The 22053-nt window shown below is 39.1% G+C and overlaps 1 protein-coding gene across 4 annotated transcripts in view; it reads left to right on the top strand.

The window, feature by feature from the left end:
• The window catches only part of arfgap2 (ADP-ribosylation factor GTPase activating protein 2), a 73335-nt gene that overhangs the window by 34176 nt on the left and 17106 nt on the right, over positions 1–22053 (top strand). For 3 of the 4 annotated variants that reach the window (XM_063058013.1, XM_063058012.1, XM_063058015.1), the window contains exons 5-12: positions 219–296; positions 1686–1776; positions 6210–6269; positions 11316–11360; positions 12468–12517; positions 17180–17325; positions 19701–19832; positions 21835–21960. In XM_063058013.1, coding sequence (XP_062914083.1) covers positions 219–296; positions 1686–1776; positions 6210–6269; positions 11316–11360; positions 12468–12517; positions 17180–17325; positions 19701–19832; positions 21835–21960 — 728 coding nt within the window. The remainder of the gene's footprint in view (positions 1–218; positions 297–1685; positions 1777–6209; positions 6270–11315; positions 11361–12467; positions 12518–17179; positions 17326–19700; positions 19833–21834; positions 21961–22053) is intronic. The other variant, XM_063058014.1, reaches the window with a different exon arrangement.

The following is a 22053-nucleotide window of genomic DNA, read 5'->3' as shown; positions in this document are numbered from 1 at the left end:
CTATCTTTATAGTTGTTGACTTGCCTGCAGTATATTTTAATAATTTTCTGATTTTTATTTTAAAATGAATCAGAATGAATTTATGAAGACTGGTTCCTGAACAAGGAAAACTGTCAAAGCTGGAAAATTGGGAGAAAAATTTCATTGTAATTAAGAGTCATGAAGGATTTGAATGCATAATTAATCAAAGTCTTCTTTTCACTTATTATGTGATTTAGCTGTGGATCGATGATTTTGGAAATCCACCTTTATCTCCTCAGAATAAAGACGAAGACTTCTTTGCCTCTCACACTACAGTAAGTTATGTGAAGGGTGGGGGTCTGCACTAATGGATGCCACATTTTTGAGGTGTTGCCTTTTGAAGATGGCCTTACTGGTGAAGAGGCTAGTGCCCATGATGGAGCTGGCTGAGTTTACAGCCATCTGTAGCTTTTTCCGATCCTCTGAGGTGACCCCTTCATACCTACCAGGCAGTGATGCAACCAGTTAGAATGCTGTCCATGGTACATCTGTAGAAATTTGCAGGAATCTGTTGTGACGTACCGAATCCCCTCAAACTCCTAATGAAACATAGCAGTTGATGTGCCACCTTCTTAATTGCACCAATGCGTTGAGCCCAGGACAGATCTTGAGATCTATCGAAGAATTTGAAACTGCTCACCCTTTCCACTGCTGAACCTCAGTGAGGACTGGTATGTGTTCCATTGACTTCCCCTTCCTGAAGTCCACAGTCAGTTTCTTGAGGATGAGTGCAAGGTTGTTGTTGCGACACACTCAATCTGCCAATCTATTTCGTTCCTGTACACTTCCTCGTCACCCTCTGGGATTCTCAAGACAATAGGATGCCATCGGCGAACTTGTAGATGGCATTTGCGCTGTGCCTAGCCACACAATGGGTAGAGAGAGATTAGAGCAGTGGGCTGAGCACGTATTCTTAAGGCTAACGCAATCCATAAGACAAGTAAAGTCAGTGTCTTCTCATAGCAACTCCTGTTGCATTAAGACCCTAATTACACTCAGTTGTATTGAATGTGTAGGTCTTACTTGCTTTCTCGATACCATGCCCCTGAAACAGACCTTCTATTTTAGGCTCTATTGTGGCAAGAAATTACTAGATGGAGAGAGGAAAAGATTCAGAGCTGATCTCAAAATGTCTTTGGGGAAAAAATGTGGGATCCCTTGGAAATCCCTGGCCATTACTGCTCAAAATGGAGAAGGAACATTCAGGAGGCGTGGAGAAACTTGATGGAATTGGTGATCACCCAGAAGCCAGGTCTAATTAGCAGAAACTGTACATTCCTTCAATCCCATCAAGCATCTCTGCCCCACTGAGGCAGAATCGCTGGCCTCAGCCACCCACAAGACACTTTAGACCCTGAGGTACTACCTAAGAAGAAGAGTTAATATGTAGATTGACCTGATCAAGATTTATTCAATGCCTCTGTTCCTTCATTTCCAAAACAGATCAATTTCCCACCTTGTTTACAATTCTTCTTAGATTAACACCAGAGGGTTCACTTTAATGTAAGTTTTGAGTATCTTGAAACCAGATAAATGCAAGCTAATATATAAATATATATGTATGAATAAGCTCTTAAAATTAGAATTGCCTGAATGAGTTATTTATTACAAATTATTTGGCTTCCTGTAATAGATTTTCATGAGCGCTTTGTGTTTAATTCCAGTCAGCCAGTGTTAAATCATCGGATCAGATCACTGACTCCACCCTTTCAGAATTGAGCTCTTCTGAGAAAACACAGCAGGCAGACAACAATGGTAAGGTTTGAGCTTGTCTTTTGGCAGAGTTAGAGATAATGAATCAGTGGCTTTGGTATATCTCTTTAAAATGTGAAAATAATTCTGAACTGAGACCAATTTATAGGGTCCTTTCTGCTCTTCTGGCTAGGTTAGTGAAATCAGCAGTTAAATCTGTTTCCTTTTGGTTATTAATGGCCTTAGTACATATTGGTTAAATTTGTCTGTTGAGCCAATGAGCTTCTAAAACATTAATCTTCACCTTCAGTGCATTTGGTGTGACTATCCTTTTAAGGACAAAAGAGCTTATCACCCAGAAAACATAAAATTCAAAATAAAAACAGTTGAAAGAGGTTACATTTTTAATAAAATTTTGACAACCCAAGACATAGAAACATAGAAAATAGGTGCAGGAGTAGGCCATTCAGCCCTTCGAGCCTGCACCGCCATTCAGTATGATCATGGCTGATCATCCAACTCAGAACCCTGTACTAGCCTTCCCTCCATACCCCCTGATCCCTTTAGCCACAAGGGCCATATCTAACTCCCTCTTAAATATAGCCAATGAACTGGCCTCAACTATTTCCTGTGGCAGAGAATTCCACAGGTTCACCACTCTCTGTGTGAAGAAGTTTTTCCTAATCTCGGTCCTAGAAGGTTTCCCCTTTATCCTCATACTGTGACCCCTCGTTCTGGACTTCCCCAACATCGGGAAGAATCTTCCTGCATCTAGCCTGTCCAATCCCTTTAGGATTTTATACGTTTTAATAAGATCCCCCCTCAATCTTCTAAATTCCAGAGAGTATAAGCCTAGTCGATCCAGTCTTTCATCATATGAAGGTCCTGCCATCCCAGGAATCAATCTGGTGAACCTTCTTTGTACTCCCTCTGTGGCAAGAATGTCTTTCCTCAGATTAGGGGACCAAAACTGCACACAATACTCCAGGTGTGGTCTCACCAAGGCCTTGTACAACTGCAGTAGTACCTCCCTGCTCCTGTACTCAAATGCTCTTGCTATGAATGCCAGCATATCATTCGCCTTTTTCACCGCCTGCTGTACCTGCATGCCCACTTTCAATGACGGGTGTATAGTGACACCCAGGTCTCGTTGCACCTCCCCTTTTCCTAATCGGCCACCATTCAGATAATAATCTGTATTCCTGTTTTTGCCACCAAAGTGGATAATCTCACATTTATCCACATTAAATTGCATCTGCCATGAATTTGCCCACTCAGCTAACCTATCCAAGTCACCCTGCATCCTCTTAGCATCCTCCTCACAGCTAACACTGCCGCCCAGCTTCGTGTCATCCACAAACTTGGAGATGCTGCATTTAATTCCCTCATCTGTCTTTAATATATATTGTAAACAACTGGGGTCCCAGCACTGAGCCTTGCGGTACCCCACTAGTCACTGCCTGCCATTCTGAAAAGGTCCCGTTTATTCCCACTCTTTTCTTCCTGTCTGCCAACCAATTCTCTATCCACATCAATACCTTACCCCCAGTACCGTGTGCTTTAAGTTTGCACACTAATCTCTTGTGTGGGACCTTGTCAAAAACCTTTTGAAAATCCAAACATACCACATTCACTGGTTCTCCCCTATCCACTCTACTAGTTACATCCTCAAAAAATTCTATGAGATTCGTCAGACATGATTTTCCTTTCACAAGTCCATGCTGACTATGTCCAATGATTTCACCGCTTTCCAAATGTGCTGTTATCACATCTTTGATAACTGACTCTAGCGTTTTCCCCACCACCGATGTTAGGCTAACCGGTCTATAATTCCCTGGTTTCTCTCTCCCTCCTTTTTTAAAAAGCGGAGTTACATTAGCCACCCTCCAATCCTCAGGAACTAGTCCAGAATCTAAAAAGTTTTGAAAAATTATCACTAATGCATCCACTATTTCTTGGGTTGCTTCCTTAAGCACTCTGGGATGCAGACCATCTGGCCCTGGGGATTTATCTGCCTTTAATCCCTTCAATTTACCTATAAAACATCCTATTATCACAGAAGCAAGTAAATCCTATTGTGTTTGTTAAAACATTGAACTGGTTCTTTGTCTCCTTTCTCGACCTTCAGTTAGTCCTCTTGAAATTCAGACAAGATCATGAATGTACTTTGTGTAACCTAAGGTGATTGATCAGAATGTCACCACCAGTGATAGATAGTGAAGAAAATCCCCCAGAAAGAACTCTATTTTAATGTTACATTTTTAATATTTCTGATGGTGAACATTAGTGTGTTACTAAACTTTCATTGTATTGGTTCTTATGCACTTAAGAACTGTAAAACAATATCAAGGTAAGCATTAACTGTTAAAAAATCATCTATATAAATTAGTTCCTATTTCTTACATTGATGAAAATTTGTTCTGACAATAAACTTCAACCATAGAGAATTTACATCTCTACTCATGGAGTCTTAAGAATGTTCTAAGTACAGTGCCATTAAAAAGTATTCACCCCATCGCCTTGAAAATTTTCATCTTTTATTGTTTTACAACATTGAATCACAGTGAATTTAATTTGGCTTTTTTTGACACTGATCAACGGAAAAAGACTCTTTTTTGTCAAAATGAAAATAGATCTCTACAAAGTGATCTAAATTAATTACAAATATAAAACACAAAATAATTGATTGCATAAGTATTCACCCCCTTTAATGTGGCACATCAAATCATCGCTGGTGCAGCCAATGGGTTTTAGAAGTCACGGAATAGTTAAGGTGTCCGAGCTATATATAAACCCATGTGCAGTCATTGTGTTTCAATTGACTGTAGTAAAAATGCACCTGTATCTTTAAGGTCCAACTGCTGGTGAGTCAGTATCCTGGTAAAAACCACACAATGAAGACAAAAAAAAACACTGCAAGCAACTCGGAGAAAAGGTTATTGAGAAGCACAAGTTAGGAAATGGACACAAGAAAATTTCCAAGTCACTAAATATCCCTTGGTTTACATTTACTGTAAGCCATCAAGAAATGGAAAGAATATGGCACAGCAGTAAATCTGCCTAGATCAGGCCGTCCTCAAAGACTGAGTGCAAGAAGGGGACTAGTGAGAGAGGTCACCAAGAGACCTAGACAATTCTGGAGGAGTTACAAGCTTCAGTGGCTGAGATGGGAGAGACTGTGACTGTTGCCCTGGTGTTTCACCAGTTGCGGCTTTACGGGAGAGTGGCAAAGATAAAGCCACTGTTGAAGAAATCTCTTATGAAATCTTGGCTTGAGTTTGCCAGAAAGCGTGTAGGACACTCTGAAGTCAGATGGAAGCAGGTTCTATGGTATGTTGAAACCAAATTGAGCTTTTTGGCCATCAAACTAAACGCTATGTTTGGCATAAGCCAAACACTGCACATCATCAAAAACACACCATCCCTAGCGTGAAGCATGGTGGTGGCTGCATCATGCTGTGGGGGTGCTTCACTGCAGCAGTCCCTGGAATGCTTGTGAAGTTAGAGGTAAAATGAATGCAGCAAAGTACAGGAAAATCCTGGAGAAAAACCTGACGTAGTCTGCAAGAGTACTGCGACACTTAGGAGAAGATGTGTTTTCCAGCAAGACAATGACCCAAGCATAAAGCCAAAGCTACACAGGAGTGGCTTAAAAACAACAAAGTTAGTGTTCTGGAGTGGCCAAGTCAGAGTCCAGACCTCAATCCAATTGAGAATTTGTGGCTGGACATGAAAAGGACTGTTCACGTACAGTCCCCATGCAATCTGACAGAGCTTGAGCAGTTTTGTAAAGAAGAATGGGGGGAAAATTGCAGTGTCCAGATGTGCAAAGCTGATAGAAAATTATCCACACAGACTAAAGGCTGTAAATACTGCCAAAGGTGCATCTACTAAATACTGACTTGGTGGTGGTGAATACTTATACAATCAATTATTTTGTGTTTTATATTTGTAATTACTTTAGATCACCTTGTAGAGATCTGTTTTCACTTTGACACTAAAGAGTCTTTTCTCTTGATCAGTGTCCAAAAAAAACCAAATTACATCCACTGTTATTCCATGTTGTAAAACAATAAAATATGAAAACTTCCAGGGAGGGGGGTGAATGTTTTTATAAGCGCTGTAATTACCGAAATGCAGATATAGATTTCTGTTCAATTTCAGATGTTGGAGTTGTCACTTGTTATTGGCATAATGGTGGTAAATTTTAAAAGGATAACATGACTGAATTTGCATATGTTACAAACTATGGAATTTAGTTTTCCTATTCTTTAATGGAAGTTAAAGTTCATGCATTTCTTGACTAGCTTTTTTGATAGCTAAAAATGCCCAATTTTACACAAAACCTTTTTTTTAAATATGGGAAAATATTGTACTTGAACTTTGAGTAGAAAGTGAAAATGTTGGAACTCAATCTCGAAAGGTAGATGTTGTATAGCCATTTAGTAGCTGTGAACCATGAAAATGTGATTGTTAATGAATGCTTTCTTTTAAAGGTGAGCCGGAGCATGGGCCAAATGTTGATTGCCTCAGCGTGTCTCCTAAGGAAGCATTAGGTACTTTATTTAGTTTTAGCATTGCTGTACTTTTTCAGTGTATTCTTGTGTAGGTAATTTGTGTAGCTCTTTAGATTTGTATACTTTTTAAAGTAATGTTAAAAATGTATTTGAAAAGCTTCAAGTAAGTGTATTTATCGATAATTTATCAAATGTGCAGTATTCTTAAATTGCAAATATCTTCTAATACATAAAGGATATCCTTTCTGAAAGTTAGCTAACATGTAAAAGGTGCATCCAGCTGAAGCTCCTGACAAACCGAGTTAGGGAGCTGGAGCTGGATGAACTTCGGATCATTCGGGAGGCAGAGGCAGAAATAAACAGGAGTTACAGGGAGATAGTCACCCCTAAGAGTCAGGAGACAAGTAGCTGGGTGACTGTCAGGAGAGGGAAGGGGAGTAGACAGAATGAGCAGAGCACCTCTGTGGCCATTCCCACCAATAATAAGTACATTGTTTTGGATACTGTTGATGGGGACGACCTACCAGGGATAAGTTGCAGTGGTCGCGTCTCTGGCACCGAGACGGGACCCTCAGCTCAGAAGGGAAGGAGGGAAAAGAGGAGAGCGGTAGTGATAGGGGATTCGATAGTTAGGGGGACAGATAAGAGGTTCTGTGGAAGAGGTCGAGAATCCCGGATGGTCTGTTGCCTCCCTGGTGCCAAGGTCCGCGATATCTCGGATCGAGTTCTCGCTATTCTCAAGAGGGAGGGTGAGCAGCCGGGTGTCGTGGTCCATGTAGGGACCAATGATGTGGGTAGGAAGAGTGAGGAGGTCTTGAAAGGTGAGTTTAGGGAGTTAGGCGCCAAGTTAAAGGACAGGACCTCCAGGATAGCAATCTCAGCATTGCTACCAGTGCCACGTGCAGGCGGGTTTAGAAATAGTAAGATAGCACAGATCAACAAGTGGCTGAAGACATGGTGCAGGAGGGAGGGCTTCAAATTTATAGATAATTAGGCAGTTTTCCAGGGAAGGTGGGACCTGTTCCGGCGCGATGGTTTACATCTGAACTGGAGGGGGACAAATATTCTTGCGGGTAGGTTTGCTAGAGAGGCTCCAGTGGATTTAAACTAGATACAAGGGGTGAGGGGAACCAGAGTGTAGGAACAGATGTAGGGGAGAAGGAAGAAAAAGAAAACAGTAAAGTTATTTGCACTGTTAGTGAATAACAGAGAGTAAGAGGTGGAAAATTTCTTAAATGCATTTATTTCAGTGCTAGGAGCATTACAAGAAAGGTGGATGAGCTTAAAGCGTGGATTGACACCTGGAAGTATGATGTGGTGGCTATTAGTGAAACATGGTTACAGGACGGGTGTGATTGGCAACTAAATATTCCTGGATTTAATTGCTTCAGGTGTGATAGAATCGGAGCGACAAGCGGGGGGAGGTGTTGCATTGCTTGTCAGAGAAAATATTACAGCGGTGCTCTGGCAGGATAGCTTAGAGAGCTCGTCTAAGGAGGCTATTTGGGTGGAATGGAGGAATGGGAAAGGTGTAGTAACACTTATGAGGATGTATTATAGACCACCAGATGGGGAGTGAGAATTGGAGGAGCAAATTTGTAAGGAGATAGCAGATAGTTGTAGTAAGCACAAGGTTGTGATTGTGGGAGATTTTAATTTTCCACACATAGACTAGGAAGCCCATACTGTAAAAGGGCTGGATGGCTTGGAGTTTGTAAAATGTGTGCAGGATAGTTTTTTTGCAGCAATACATAGAGGTACCAACTAGAGAAGGGGCAGTGTTGGATCTCCTGTTTGGGAATGAGATAGGTCAGGTGATGGAGGTATGTGTTGGGGAGCACTTCGGGACAAGTGATCACAATGCCATTAGTTTCAATATAATTATGGAGAAGGATAGGTCTGGACCCAGGGTTGAGATTTTTGATTGGAGAAAGGCTAACTTTGAGGAGATGCGAAAGGATTTAGAAGGAGTGGATTGGGACAATTTGTTTTATGGGGAGGATGTAATAGAGATGTGGAGGTCATTTAAAGCTGAAATTTTGAGGATACAGAATCTTTACGTTCCTGTTAGGTTGAAAGGAAAGGTTAAAAGTTTGAGAGAGCCATGGTTTTCAAGGGATATTGGAAACTTGGTTCGGAAAAAGAGAGCTATCTACAATAAATTTAGGCAGCATGGAGTAAATGAGGTGCTCGAGGAATATAAAGAATGTAAAAAGAATCTTAAGAAAGAAATTAGAAAAGCTAGAAGAAGATATGAGGTTGCTTTGGCAAGTAAGGTGAAAATAAATCCAAAGGGTTTCTACAGTTATATTAATAGCAAAAGAAGAGTGAGGGATAAAATTGGTCCCTTAGAGAATCAGAGTGGATGGCTATGTGCGGAGCCAAAAGAAATGGGGGAGATTTTGAACAATTTCTTTTCTTCGGTATTCACTAAGGAGAAGGATATTGAATTGTGTAAGATAAGGGAAGCAGGTAGGGAAGTTGTGGAAACTATGACGATTAAAGAAGAGGAAGTACTGGCACTTTTAAGGAATATAAAAGTGGATAAGTCTCTGGGTCCTGACAGGATATTCCCTAGGACCTTGAGGGAAGTTAGTGTGGAAGTAGCAGGGGCTCTGACAGAAATATTTCAAATGTCATTAGAAATGGGGATGGTGCCAGAGGATTGGCGTATTTGCTTATGTTGTTCATATTGTTTAAAAAGGGTTCTAGGACTAAACCTAGCAATTATCGGCCTGTGAGTTTGACATCAGTGGTGGGTAAATTGATGGAAAGTATTTTTAGAGATGGTATGTATAATTATTTCGATAGACAGGGCCTGATTAGGAACAGTCAACATGGATTTGTGCGTGGAAGGGCATGTTTGACAAATCTTATTGAATTTTTTGAAGTGGTTACTAGGAAAATTGACGAGGGTAAAGCAGTGGATGTTGTCTATATGGACTTCAGTAAGGCCTTTGACAAAGTTCCACATGGAAGGTTAGTTAGGAAGGTTCAATTGTTAGGTATTAATATTGAAGTAGTAAAATGTATTCAGCAGTGGCTGGATGGGAGACGCCAGAGAGTAGTGGTGGATAACTGTTTGTCGGATTGGAGGCCGGTAACTAGTGGTGTGCCTCAGGGATCTGTACTGGGTCCAGTGTTGTTTGTCATATACATTAATGATCTGGAGGATGGGGTGGTAAATTGGATTAGTAAGTATGCAGATGATACTAAGATAGGTGGAATTGTGGATAATGAAGTAGGTCTTCAAAGCTTGCAGAGAGATTTAGGCCAGTTAGAAGAGTGGGCTGAAAGATGACAGATGGAGTTTAATGCTGATAAATATGAGGTGCTACATTTTGGTAGGAGTAATCAAAATAGGACATACATGGTAAATGGTAGGGCATTGAAGAATGCAGTAGAACAGAGTGATCTAGGAATAATGGTGCATAGCTCCCCGAAGGTGGAATCTCATGTGGATAGGGTGGTGAAGAAAGCTTTTGGTATGCTGGCCTTTATAAATCAGAGCATTAAGTATAGGAATTGGGATGTAATGTTGAAATTGTACAAGGCAGTGGTAAGGCCAAATTTGGAGTACTGTTTACAGTTCTGGTCACCGAATTATAGGAAAGATGTCAACAAGATAGAGACAGTACAGAGAAGATTTACTAGAATGTTACCTGGGTTTCATAACCTAAGTTACAGAGAAAGGTTGAACAAGTTGGGTCTTTATTCTTTGGAGCATAGAAGGTTGAGGGGGGACTTGATAGAGGTATTTAAAATTATGAGGGGGATAGATAGAGTTGACGTGGATAGGCTTTTTCCATTGAGAGCGGGGGAGATTCAAACAAGAGGACAGGAGTTGAGAGTTAAAGGGTAAAAGTTTAGGGGTAACATGAGGGGGAACTTCTTACTCAGAGAGTGGTAGCTGTGTGGAATGAGCTTCCAGCAGAAGTGGTTGAGGCAGGTTCGATGTTGTCATTTAAAGTTAAATTAGATAGCTATATGGACAGGAAAGGAATGGAGGGTTATGGGCTGAATGCAGGTCGGTGGGACTAGGTGAGAGTAAGAGTTCGGCATGGACTAGAAGGGCTGAGATGGCCTGTTTCCATGCTGTAATTGTTATATGGTTGTATGGTTATATCTCTACAACTTGTGGATTTCAGAAGAAATTTTTTCTCCATTTAAATTGTAGATTTTCCAAGGCAAGTATGGTGAGCAGACATGAGGTGGAGTATGGCCATTGTGCCTGCATACCACAAATCCAGCTTACCGTCTTTATTCTAATAGTCTGAACTGAAAAGTATAGCTGAAATGCTAGACAATGGTGTACAACTGTTAGGACTGCTGTTAGAAATTGATATTCAATACCATTTCCTTTTATGCCCTCAAAGCCTAAGTAACCAAAGATTAAGCACTTTTTTATCCTTTGGAGATTTAAAAAAAAGTGCTCATGAAAAATAGAATAAATTTATGGAAAAACAAAACTAAATTTTTGCCTATATCAGGTTTAGTTAATTTTTTACATTTATATTACTGATGCAAACCTTCAGGCCCCAGAACATTTGGATGGCACTCCACACATTTTTCTCTTGTTTATTTTCATGGCAGTCTAGTTCTGAATATTTGTTTGCGGTGCCCAAAACATTTTCCTATGAGAATTAAAGTGAAAATATACCCAACATGGTAAAAATTTATGGCAAAAAAGCTAGACTGAAATAGAGATGATTTTTTGGAATATTATTAAAATAGTGAATCTTGAAATGGGGAGAAAAAAACATTTCCAGGTTTTTTGACCTTCCTAGTAATACCATTATTCAATGAATTACTTTTTTAGGTGGAGATACTTAAGAAGGTTGTAAATAATTGGATTTTTTTTTTGGTCTCAAAACATTAACAACATCTTGGGAAAGTTTGTTTTACTCTCAGACTTGCTGAATTTTACTATTTGTTTATGTTTAATATATCATGTCTAAAGAGTAATTTTAAGTTTTTGATATTGAAAAATGCCATGTTTTAAAATGAATGGTACATAGTATTGTGAGGAAAAGAAATGTTTTTGGCTGTTACTCAGAAATTTTCATTTGTTTTTCCCTATTTTAGCTGACTCAATGAGTTTAGTTTCTGCAGGAGTCACACCTAACAAAGGTGACTGTTAAGGTGTTTGTGATCTACCAATGGGTACTTCGATTTTCTGAGCCAAAGTGTACAGATGGACTTGGGCACAATTCCACGAATTGGGAGAGAACAGCTACTTAACTCCTCAAAGACTTAATGCTTTAAATGAACTTGTTTTCATTGTTTATCAATATTTTTTAGAAAAAAGTTAAGATCAACTGATTATTTTAACACTTTCCAGCTTGCATGTTCTTGTGCTAGTCACTTCAACCATTGCATATGATTTTATTTGGGTGTTGGAAAGTCACTTACTCTCACTTCTTTCCTTTCCTTTTGTGAACTTCTCGCTCCCTCTCTTTCTTCGTGGTTGTAATCACTTACCTTGTCGTTGCTCTCTTTGTCAGCCATTCTGTTGACCCTTCCCCATTTTCACCATTAAATACCTTCCTGTGTGCCTGTGTTATCTGTTCAGACTGCAAACATTATTTGTCGGAACTTGCATCCAAAATCTTTCATATGCTATTTCTTAATTCGTAACATTATTTAATCCCGTACTTCCACCAGGAAGGAAAAACTAATATTCATCTACAAATATAATTTTACTCTCATATGTTTCTTACTACTAGTCTTTAGATTATTTAATTAAATGCCTTAACTCATCCATATATTTCTCTTTATTCATTTACAAGAACATAAGGTACACGAAAGGGTATTCATGTGATGTCTTTATAAGTTGTGCTATTATAAGTGGCTGGAAAGGGTTAATTTAATTCTTTTGCATCGTTTTATCTTCCCATGAAACTAACTGGTGAAATGCTTGTTTTAATTTTTATCTATAATTTTGCACTTATTTTTTTATGGCTAAGGGCACTCTCCAATTCACACTGTGTTGCTATTGCTTGCATATAGAGCTTTTAAAGAGAACAAAATACTTTTATTATCAAATTTATAGTTTATTAGTAATGTGGGCCTGTAAATCTGTAATTGTACCTTGAGCATTTTGTATCATACAGAATAGTTGCTATTGCATGAAAATGCATTTTAATGATATAAAATAAATATATTTGGCCTAACATTCATGAGAAGTGCTGTGTGATTAGAAAAACATAATAATTTCTGATTTGGATTTGTTGACAGATGTCAAGTCCTCTATCATAACCAAAAAGAAGTCTGCAACAAAGAAAATGGTATGTATTTCAAGTTATTTCTTTTGTATGGTTTTAGCTTTAATTGGATTTGTGATCAGTACTTAAAAAGAACTTGAACTTTGCAGTTATTTTGAGATTGAAACTGTCAGCATTTGGTGTTGTTAAACAGTACCTCTACACAGTCAGTTAACCATGGAAATCCAGAAGTATACGAAGATGAATGTTGACCAATGACTGAGACAGAGTACTGAACTGCAAGTTTCCTGTAGAAGCCATTGTTAATGTTTTTAAACTTTAGGTTTGGTAATGCATTTAATGCATTTAAATAATTCATGTTTTAGTTTGTAATTGTTTTATGTTAGCAATTAATTTTCTAGGCAATTCCTTAGCGTTGTGTTTGATTTACTTCCACTCTGTTTTGTGGTTTCTGAGATGGTGATTGAGGCTAAAATGGAAACTGCAGATGTTTTAGCTAATGTGGCAAATGAATGACTGGTGGTTGTATAGTCTGTGAGGAAGTCCGTTGCATGCTCTTGGCTTCTGTGTGCTCCCAATACATAACTTCGACCTTCTTAACTTGATTCAGAATGCTCTTTATTTGATTTGAGAGAAAACAAAGGGTTGCTGTATTTTTTCTTCAGGGAAGCTTTGAGCACTTCCTTGAATCTCCTCTGCTGTCCACCTGGTAATCTTCCTATGGCAGAGCTCAGACTAGATTGTTTGTTTTGAGAATCTAGTGTCCAGGATGTAAACTGTCTGCCTTGCCTAACTTGCCTGAATGGGTGTAACTGAGGCCACAATACTGGGGATGTTGGCCTGGGAAATGACATGATCCTTCCACTGAACTTGGGAGATTTTACACAGCCAACTTCAATGCTGTTTTGCAGTACCCTAAGGTGCCTGCTGGACAGATCTCAGAACCATTTAGAAAAGTGGGGGGATCACAATTGCCTGATTGATCATTTATTTTGTTCTAGACCTAAGGTCATGACCTTCAAATAGCTTTTTTGCTCAGTTAACCAAATATTGAAGGTGATGTTGAATTTCTACTTTCAGTAAGGTATGCCTCCTGTTATATGCAAAGAAATCGACATTTCCATGGCTCATGTACATGTAGAGTGTAATGTAGTGCAGAGGGGCAGACGGCCTTTGTGTTACAGTTGTTGAGTGAAAGGCCCATCCTTTTGTACACTTCAGTGAAAGCATCAATAACAGCCTGGAGCTCAGCTTTAGGGAGTGTACAAATACTGAGCATTAACAGTGATTAATTGACAGCCCCACTTTTAATACCATGCTAACAAATTCTCTAACTCTAAAAATAGAATTTTGTGTATTATTTGAATTTGAATCCACTCAGTTACATGTGTAATGGATTTTAAATTAATGTTAATTAAAAAAACAATTAAAAGCTGTAAACTTTTGTGTGTACAGTTGAAGAACTATAGAATTGTGCAGTACAGAAACATGCCCTTAGACTCACTGTGTTCATGCTGACGAAGATCCTATCAATCACATATTTTCTTTGTCTCGGGCCTTTCTATACCTTGGTAATTCGTATTGATCTATAATGTGAGAGTACTAACCTTCACCTCAGATTCTTTCCGCCCTCTAGATGAAAACATTCTTCCTCTGGTCCCCTCAAAAGCTCTTACTCCTTGCCTTACACCTGTGTCCTCTAATGTTAGTCATTTCTGCTGTGGGGGAAAATGTTTCATCTACCCTAGGTAGGTCTGTCGTAATTTTGTATACCTCAGTCAGTTTCCTCCCCTCAGTTCCTCAATTCCGAGGTAAACAAACCCAATCTATCCAATTCCAAAGGAGATTGAAACTCTCCATTCTATGTAAAATCCTGATGAATCTCATTTGCACTTCTCCAATGTAATCGTGTCCTTCTGATGTCTAGCACTCAGAAGTGTACACAGTACTTTAGTTGCAGTGTCACTAATGTTTTATAAAGTTATACCATAACCCCTCCCTCATGTATTAATGAAGGCAAGAACCTCGTGTGCCTTATCTGCCTGTGCTGCTGCCTTCAGCAATCCTTTACTTATTATAAGAGATACAGTACAGAAGCCCTTCTGGCCCAATGAGCCTGCGCCGCCCAGTTACACCCATCTGACCAACTAACCTACTAATCTGTACATTCTTGGAATGTGGGAAGAAACTGAAGCACCCAGAAGAAACTCAGGCAGTTGTGGGGAGAACATAAAACTCCATATAGACAGCGGTAGGAGTTGAACCTAGCTCACTGGTGCTGTAATAGCATTACACTAGCCGCTACATTACTGTCCACCCCTACACCAAAGTTCCTGGGTTCCTCAATACTCCCTAGTGCTCTACCATTCATTATGTGTATCCTACCCATATTAAACCTCTCTAAGTGCATTATCTCACATTTAATCAAGTTTAAATTTAGAAACATAGAAAACCTACCGCACAATACAGGCCCTTCTGTCCACAAAGCTGTGTCGAACAGTTCCTTACCTTAGAAATTACCTAGGGTTACCTACAGCCCTCTTTTTTTCTAAGATTTCATCGACCGTTGCTCTACCTTTCTTGCCAATTGATCAAAATCATTTTGTGGCTTGGTCTATTCTTCTCACTATCAGTGGCATCATCAATTTTGTTGTCACCTACAGACTTGCCAATAATACTTTTTGTATTTATGTCTAATGTACAATATGTTCTCGTGTTTATCACTCTTTAAAACATTTTAAAATATTAGTTAAAATGTGTTTTGTTATCTGTTAAATTCCTTCAATATGCTTTGATGCTAAATTAGCTTGATTTCATCACTACTGCTGGATTCCTTTTCCTGCAGAAACAAATACTAAGAAAAGTGCAGATCAGTAATAAGATCTTTATGGGTAGCTGGGCCTGAATCATCATCAGTTGTTATCATTTGGAGGCTAATTTCAAAATTTCAGGTTATGATTTACTTAGAATTCATATTCAAAAAGCTACATCATTAGCTTTGACAAAACTGCCAACTACATGTGCATCTTACAAAGAAAAAAAGTCGTGTATTACATTTTCTGTATCAGGATCCTAATTTATTCTGGACTAAAGGCAACAATTTGGAACTTTCAAAAAATATTACAGAAAATATGAAGTTTAGTGTTGGGCTCTTCTGAATTGCATTTATTGTTGTTTGCCAATCTGCACATTTGTCTCACCAGCTTTTAATCTCTAGTTGACCTCAATTGCCTATTTCTTGGGATTAGACTTTTATTTAGAATTGAATAGAAAAAAATACATGGACTATAATTTAATATTTTAAAATATAGTTATCTGCTGCAATATGAGTAATGCAAACAAGCATTTAATGTATATCCTTTGCTATATCTATATAATACTAAAACTCTCATGCTCTGTTTGTGACCTCCAATTAGCACAAATGGTGCATAACAGCGGCACTTTTTTTGGCTAAATCAAATTTAAACGTGCTAACTTACAGAATGCGGGCAAAGTTCAGGGCTATATATTCGTATAAAATTGCTCATTCGCCAAAAATCAAAAGGCTGGCTTTCACCGGAGACCCGATCGGCCGTCGTGGAAATCAGGACGCGACAGCCCGACACATGCGCACGGCCAGCCTCAGCAGCAACACCTACTGGAGCAAGAGGGCAGGGCAGCTCTATTTCGAGAGGTCACATTCTGCTAATCACCATCAGCATGTGCAGGATTGGGACAGATCTAACTGCCACCCATCAATAAGAGATAATTAAATCTTATTGTAATGACTTACTTCCAGACACCTATAAAACCCTTTGCTGTAGTCAAAGGACAGCGGTGACTATATCACGTCCATTTAGGAGAGCGCCAACCACATCATCGAGAATAATCAGCATCCTTTGGTGTTACTGCTTCGTATCTTCTATACAGCATCAGGGTAAAAAAAAAATGGTCAGCCAGTTATGCCGCGTGGAAAGGGAAGGGGGACATTATGGTCAAGAGAAGACGCCAAACGTCGTCAGGAAGCAGCAAGGAGAGGGAGAGAACAAGAATCAGATGAGGCCAGGGCTGCATGACTCCAGGATCAAAGAGTCTGGAGAACAAAGGATGAGAGAAGAAGAGAAAGAGGAGAGGCGTACACATCTCCAGGATCAGAGACAAACAACAAACAGCAGAAGAGATGAAGAGATGGGGGATGAAAAGGGCTGCATGTCTCCAGAATGACAATGAGAGGCACAAGGGTGGCTGATAAACCAGAAATGATGCCATCAAAAGTGTCCTTCGTTAAGTGAGGAGCAACTATATTTGCTTTGCTATGTGTCATTCTTCTTTAATAAACTGAGGTTTTCTACTTCAGTTTACAAAGAAAAGCGATACCAATAGCATTCAGGAAAATTTAATGATCATTCTGGTCGTATCAGCCTGCACTACCCTTCTCTCAAAGGGTGCCCCAACGGATCACCCTGTTGTCTAGTAGTCTATATTTGTTTACTGATATTAGTGTTCCTAATTTAGATAAGTTTTAATTCTTCCCAGCTTTCTGGCACTATGAAAGGAGCTGGATCAATTGAGGGTAAATCCTCGTATTTCTAGGATAGTACTTGAATGTATTAAACGCATTGCTATCTCAATTAAACTCCTATTATTTAATTTAATTCAATGGGAGTGAACTTGACAGAAAGAAAGGAAAATATTTAATTGTGTATGGTGCTCCTAATTGTACTTTTTTCCTTCTGTTTTGAACAGCTGGGTGCTAAGAAGGCTGGTTTAGGTGCACAAAAAGTAACGAGTCACAGCTTCAATGAAATAGATAAACAGGCTCAGGCTGCAGATCGAATGAAAGAACAAGAAGACTTGAATAACAAGAAAAAGCTTGAGATGGAAGAATCTGTGTATGTAAAGTTAGAATTTGCTTTTCATGTTCAATTTATACCTTAATATGAGTTACTCAACAATATGTTTAATGTTTGTGAAATCAAAATCAGCATGGCTTTACTATTAAACCATGGGTTTACCATTAAAGCATAAATGGCTAATGACTGTCCTTTAGCTCATGCAATTGAATATTTAGTTCAAAGCATAAGAGATATTTAATCAGAGATTTGTAAGTGGGAGGGGGAGTTTTCCCCCTCCCACTTTCAAACCTCTGACTATCTCTTCTTCCAGTTAGTCCTGACGAAGGGTCTCGCCCCAAAACGTCGACTCTACTTCTTCCTATAGATGCTGCCTGGCCTGCTGTGTTCCACCAGCATTTTGTGTGTGTTGTTTGAATTTCCAGCATCTGCAGATTTCCTGGTGTTTGAGAGAGATTGAATGGTTATTGTCGTCCTTTATGTCTGAATTGCAGTACTTACTGTACCAGCTACTGTACATTTTCTATTTGTACAACCAGAGATTACTGAATACTATGACTAGAAAAGAAATTTGCTTGAAGTTATAGTATAATTTGATACAAGCTTGAACTTTTCAGGGTTAGTTGTGGTTCCATAGTGAAGAAGGACATGGATGCCATCGAGATATTTTTAAAAAGTTGTTATTCATGAAATAGGCTTTTCCAGACCTTCGAGCCATGCTGACCAACAATCCCCGATTTAATCCTAGCCTAATCATGGGACAATTTACAATGACCGATTAACTACCGACCAATACATCCTTGGACTCTGGGTGGAAACTGGAGCACCCAGAGAAAACCAACGCAGTCATAGGGAGAACGTACAAACACTTCACAGGCAGCAATGGGAATTGAACCCCGGTTGCCTGTACTGTAAAGCGTTGTGCGTTACTATGCTACCGTACTGCCCCACAGATCACTTACTGGAATACTTACATTTTGATGAGTTACCATTGAAATTGATATCCTTAATAATATAGGACAACTTATTATTTCAGTTTAGAAACTTTTGAGTGCAAGTGCAGATGGAGTAATTTGTTTTCCTGCATCCTTCACTTGAAGTTGTCTTGAAGAAATCATAAGACCATAAAACACAGAGCAAATTAAGCCATTTGGCCCATTAGGTCTGCTCTGCCATTCAGTCATGACTGATTTGTTTTTCTTCTCATCCCCATTCTCCTGCCTTCTCCCTGTAACTTTTGACATCTTACTAATTAAGAACCTATCAACCTCTGCTTTAGTGATGCCCAATAACTTGGCCTCCATGGTTGTCTGGCAATGTATTTCATAGATTCACCTCCTTCCAGCTAAAGAAATTCCTCCTCATCTCATCCTTAAGGGATGTCATTGTATTCTGTAGCTGTGCTCTCTGGTCCTAAACTCTCTCACTTTTGAAAGCATCCATTCTACGTCCACTCTATCTAGGCCTTCACTATTCAGTAGGTGAATCATCTTCAGAAAATGGTGGCTGACTTTGTTGGCAGCCATATAGGCCATTCCTTGGACAGGGAATGACTTCCTGTTATAGAGGTGAAAATGCATGGTTCTAGTTGCTTAGGTTTACAGAGGGCAGTAGAACGTAAAACCTTGCAGGGGACGTAATTCTCTAAGGAATTTCTGTCTGACTAAATCATTCTGCTAACCTCACCACCTCCCCTGCCCTACCGTAGATCAGTCAAGCTGGTGAAACAGAGCAAAATTGGGAATGGTGATGGAACATTTTGAACACTGACTAAATGTTACAATTTTGAGTCTGGCTGTATCATGCTTTTGTTTGTCTAATCTGTGGGACAACACACCTGATACTGGTACATCCCCAGAGATTAGGTAGAATTTGCATGATAATCATGGCTTAATATTGTTTTATCCTATCTGGTACCTATGATAAAATTGAGAAATGTGGTCTGTTTTCCTTGTATTATTTTATGTAATTATTGATAAAACTTAGTGGCTTGGTAGGTCATTTCAACAAACAGTTAAAAATCAACCATGTTACAATAGCTTTCCTTCCATAAGGAGATCTGTGATTGTGATAGCTTTCAAGACATTCTGGTTGTTGAACGTCTGGATTATTGACTTTTTTTTCCCATCCTAGGTTTATTTAATTAACTTACTGTTAAACCTCCTAACTGCATTGTTTTGATTTAAACAACTATGTTTGGATCATTGGTTAGATATCTAGATGGCTTGTCTAGTGATATAATTTTGTCACTTTATCACTTATTTGCGTGTATTATTGCACTAAATTAGCATTCATTTTCTCATTTTAAAATTCTATTTGTAAATTTTGTTTTAGTAATAAACTGGACTTTTAACTGCATAATTAATTTGTTACTTTAAAAGAGAGGAAATAAATGAAAAAGTTTTGCATTACAGAGTTTCGTCTCTTCGTCTTGCATACCAAGACCTGGAAATACAAAGAAAGAAGGAAGAAGAGAAGATGAAGCGAATGGAAGGCAAAAAGAAGGAACAAGCAGAACGACTAGGCATGGGACTCAGCAGTAGAACGTAAGGACCTTGAAATGCAATATCACATATTTGTGGGGGGAGGGGGCGTGTGGAAATGATTGGCCAAGTGTATAGAACATGTAGACAGAACTGAAAAATAGAACTTTGATTGTGTGGAAAATTTAGTTATAAACCAGTAGAAGTAATATGGTGATCACATGTGCTTGCTTGAATCTCTCTTGCTGTGTACATTCCCAGAGTGGTTTAAAGAGACACTTGAGATTGGTAAAAATCAAAATGATGAGCAAGATAATTTTTTATTTGGAAATAACTTTAATTATTGCCTTGGTCACAACAGTCTTTGTAGATTATGTGATTCTCACAGTACTGAGTGGAAAGTTTTCTGTGAAATTATTTTGTTAGTATGAAGAAGAAGAAGGATGTAGAAGCAGGCCTTTCAACCATCATTTTTGATTCTTCAAGTTTTAACTTCCTGTGCTCTGTGTGGTGCATATATAAAGCTTGTATTCTTTTATAAATGTACCTGTCACACATTCATTCTGGCTTTATTCCATATAGACCTTTACACTGATATTATGATGAAAACTTATAACTATGTTGTAGTTACAGTACATAACAGTGCAGTATAATAATTTGCTTTTGTAGGTATTGGAAATTATAAGAATCTCACTTTTGTTCCTCACGGTACCTCAGCCTGAACTGCAGTATGAGTTTCTCTGAATGCTCGCCCTTCATGTGCTTGACTGCATTGTGGATTGCTATAATTGACAACGTTTATACATGCTACCTAGCATTTTAGGCTCTTATGTTAAATGTGGAATTTAATGAAGAGTTATTTACCTTAATAGCTTTCATAAGCTTGAGGAACAACACCTCAGTTTTCATTTGCAAGACTCAATATTGAACTTTCCCACTTGTTCTTTCAAATGGTTCAACTTAATATCAAAGTATGTATTCAGTATACAACTGGAAATTCTCACTCTCCGCAGACGTTCACAAAACAGAAAAAAACCCAAAGAATAAATGACAGAAAACGTTAAAACCCCAGAGCCCCTTCCCCCTCCTCCACAGACAAGCAAAAGCCAAAGTATCAGCCCTTCCCTGTACTTGCCCCAGTAAAAGCATCAATCCATTCACTGTGCAAGCAACAGCAAAGCTCCCAAAGAGACCATGATCAAAAGCTACTGTCCATTCCCCTGCACGTTGCTTTGATGTTTACAGTCTTCCATGTCACTTCTCCGAGCCCCTCAACATGAAGACCAACAGACCTTCGAGAAAGAGGAAGAGCGATCACTTGAGTGCAGGGGCCTTCCAACAGCAGCACACACCGCCTGCTGTCTTGATGTTTCAATCTCCTGCGGCGCTTCAGTTGGCAACATTGGCGAGGAACTGGGTCGTCCACGGGTTCGCACCCCAAAGGCACACATCTTTCAACCCGCACGGCGAGTCTGAGAATGAGAACCCACCGCTCGTGAAGAACTGTAGTTTGAGCTTCAGCTGTAGATCACAAACTCTGACTGGACCCCAGTCACTTTGAAAAGAAAAGAAAGGCATGACAAAAGAAGAATAAACTGTTTCGCAGGTGAACTGGAAGAAGCCACCTGGGTCATCAAAAACCTGTGGTGCCCTCTTTAACTCCTCCCACTCCTCTCTCTTTTTCTTTCACAATAATGGTAACACAGACAAACTGTCCATTCAATGGTTATGTCATTATAACATTACAGACATTCCCCTTGTTCTACCTACTACCCTTTCCTACCAACTCAGCTTCCAAGACTAACTTAATTTCTGCTTTTCTCAGTTCAACTGATATGTCTCCAACCTGCAACTGTTTCTCTTTCCAGGGCTGCTGCCTAACCTGCTGAGTTCTTCCAGCATTTTCTGATTTTATGTCAGATTTCCAGCATCTGCAATTTTTTGACTTGCATTAATAAGTTTCTTATCTGAATCTTGGTCTTTACTTTTTTAAATGTGAATTGAATCCAAGTAAAATTTCACATCCCACTGACATTCTGCTTTTATGTGCTTTTATTTCTTTTAGTGGAGTTTCCCATTCTGTATTATCAGATATGCAAACTATAGAACAAGAGACTCCAACTATTGCAAAATCATCCAGGAGAAAATATGATGATGATGATGAACCAGCATTTACTACTTCTCGTTCCAGGTAAGTGAAGCTTCATATTTTGTATTTCTGTAGAGAAGGAGTCTGTTCAATCCCTGGTGTCTATGCTGGAACACAAAGCAATCCCATCCCCTC

The sequence above is a fragment of the Mobula hypostoma genome, chromosome 9 (genome assembly GCF_963921235.1).
Source record: "Mobula hypostoma chromosome 9, sMobHyp1.1, whole genome shotgun sequence".
NCBI lineage: Eukaryota > Metazoa > Chordata > Chondrichthyes > Myliobatiformes > Myliobatidae > Mobula > Mobula hypostoma.
This window is presented reverse-complemented; position numbering and strand designations above follow the sequence as displayed.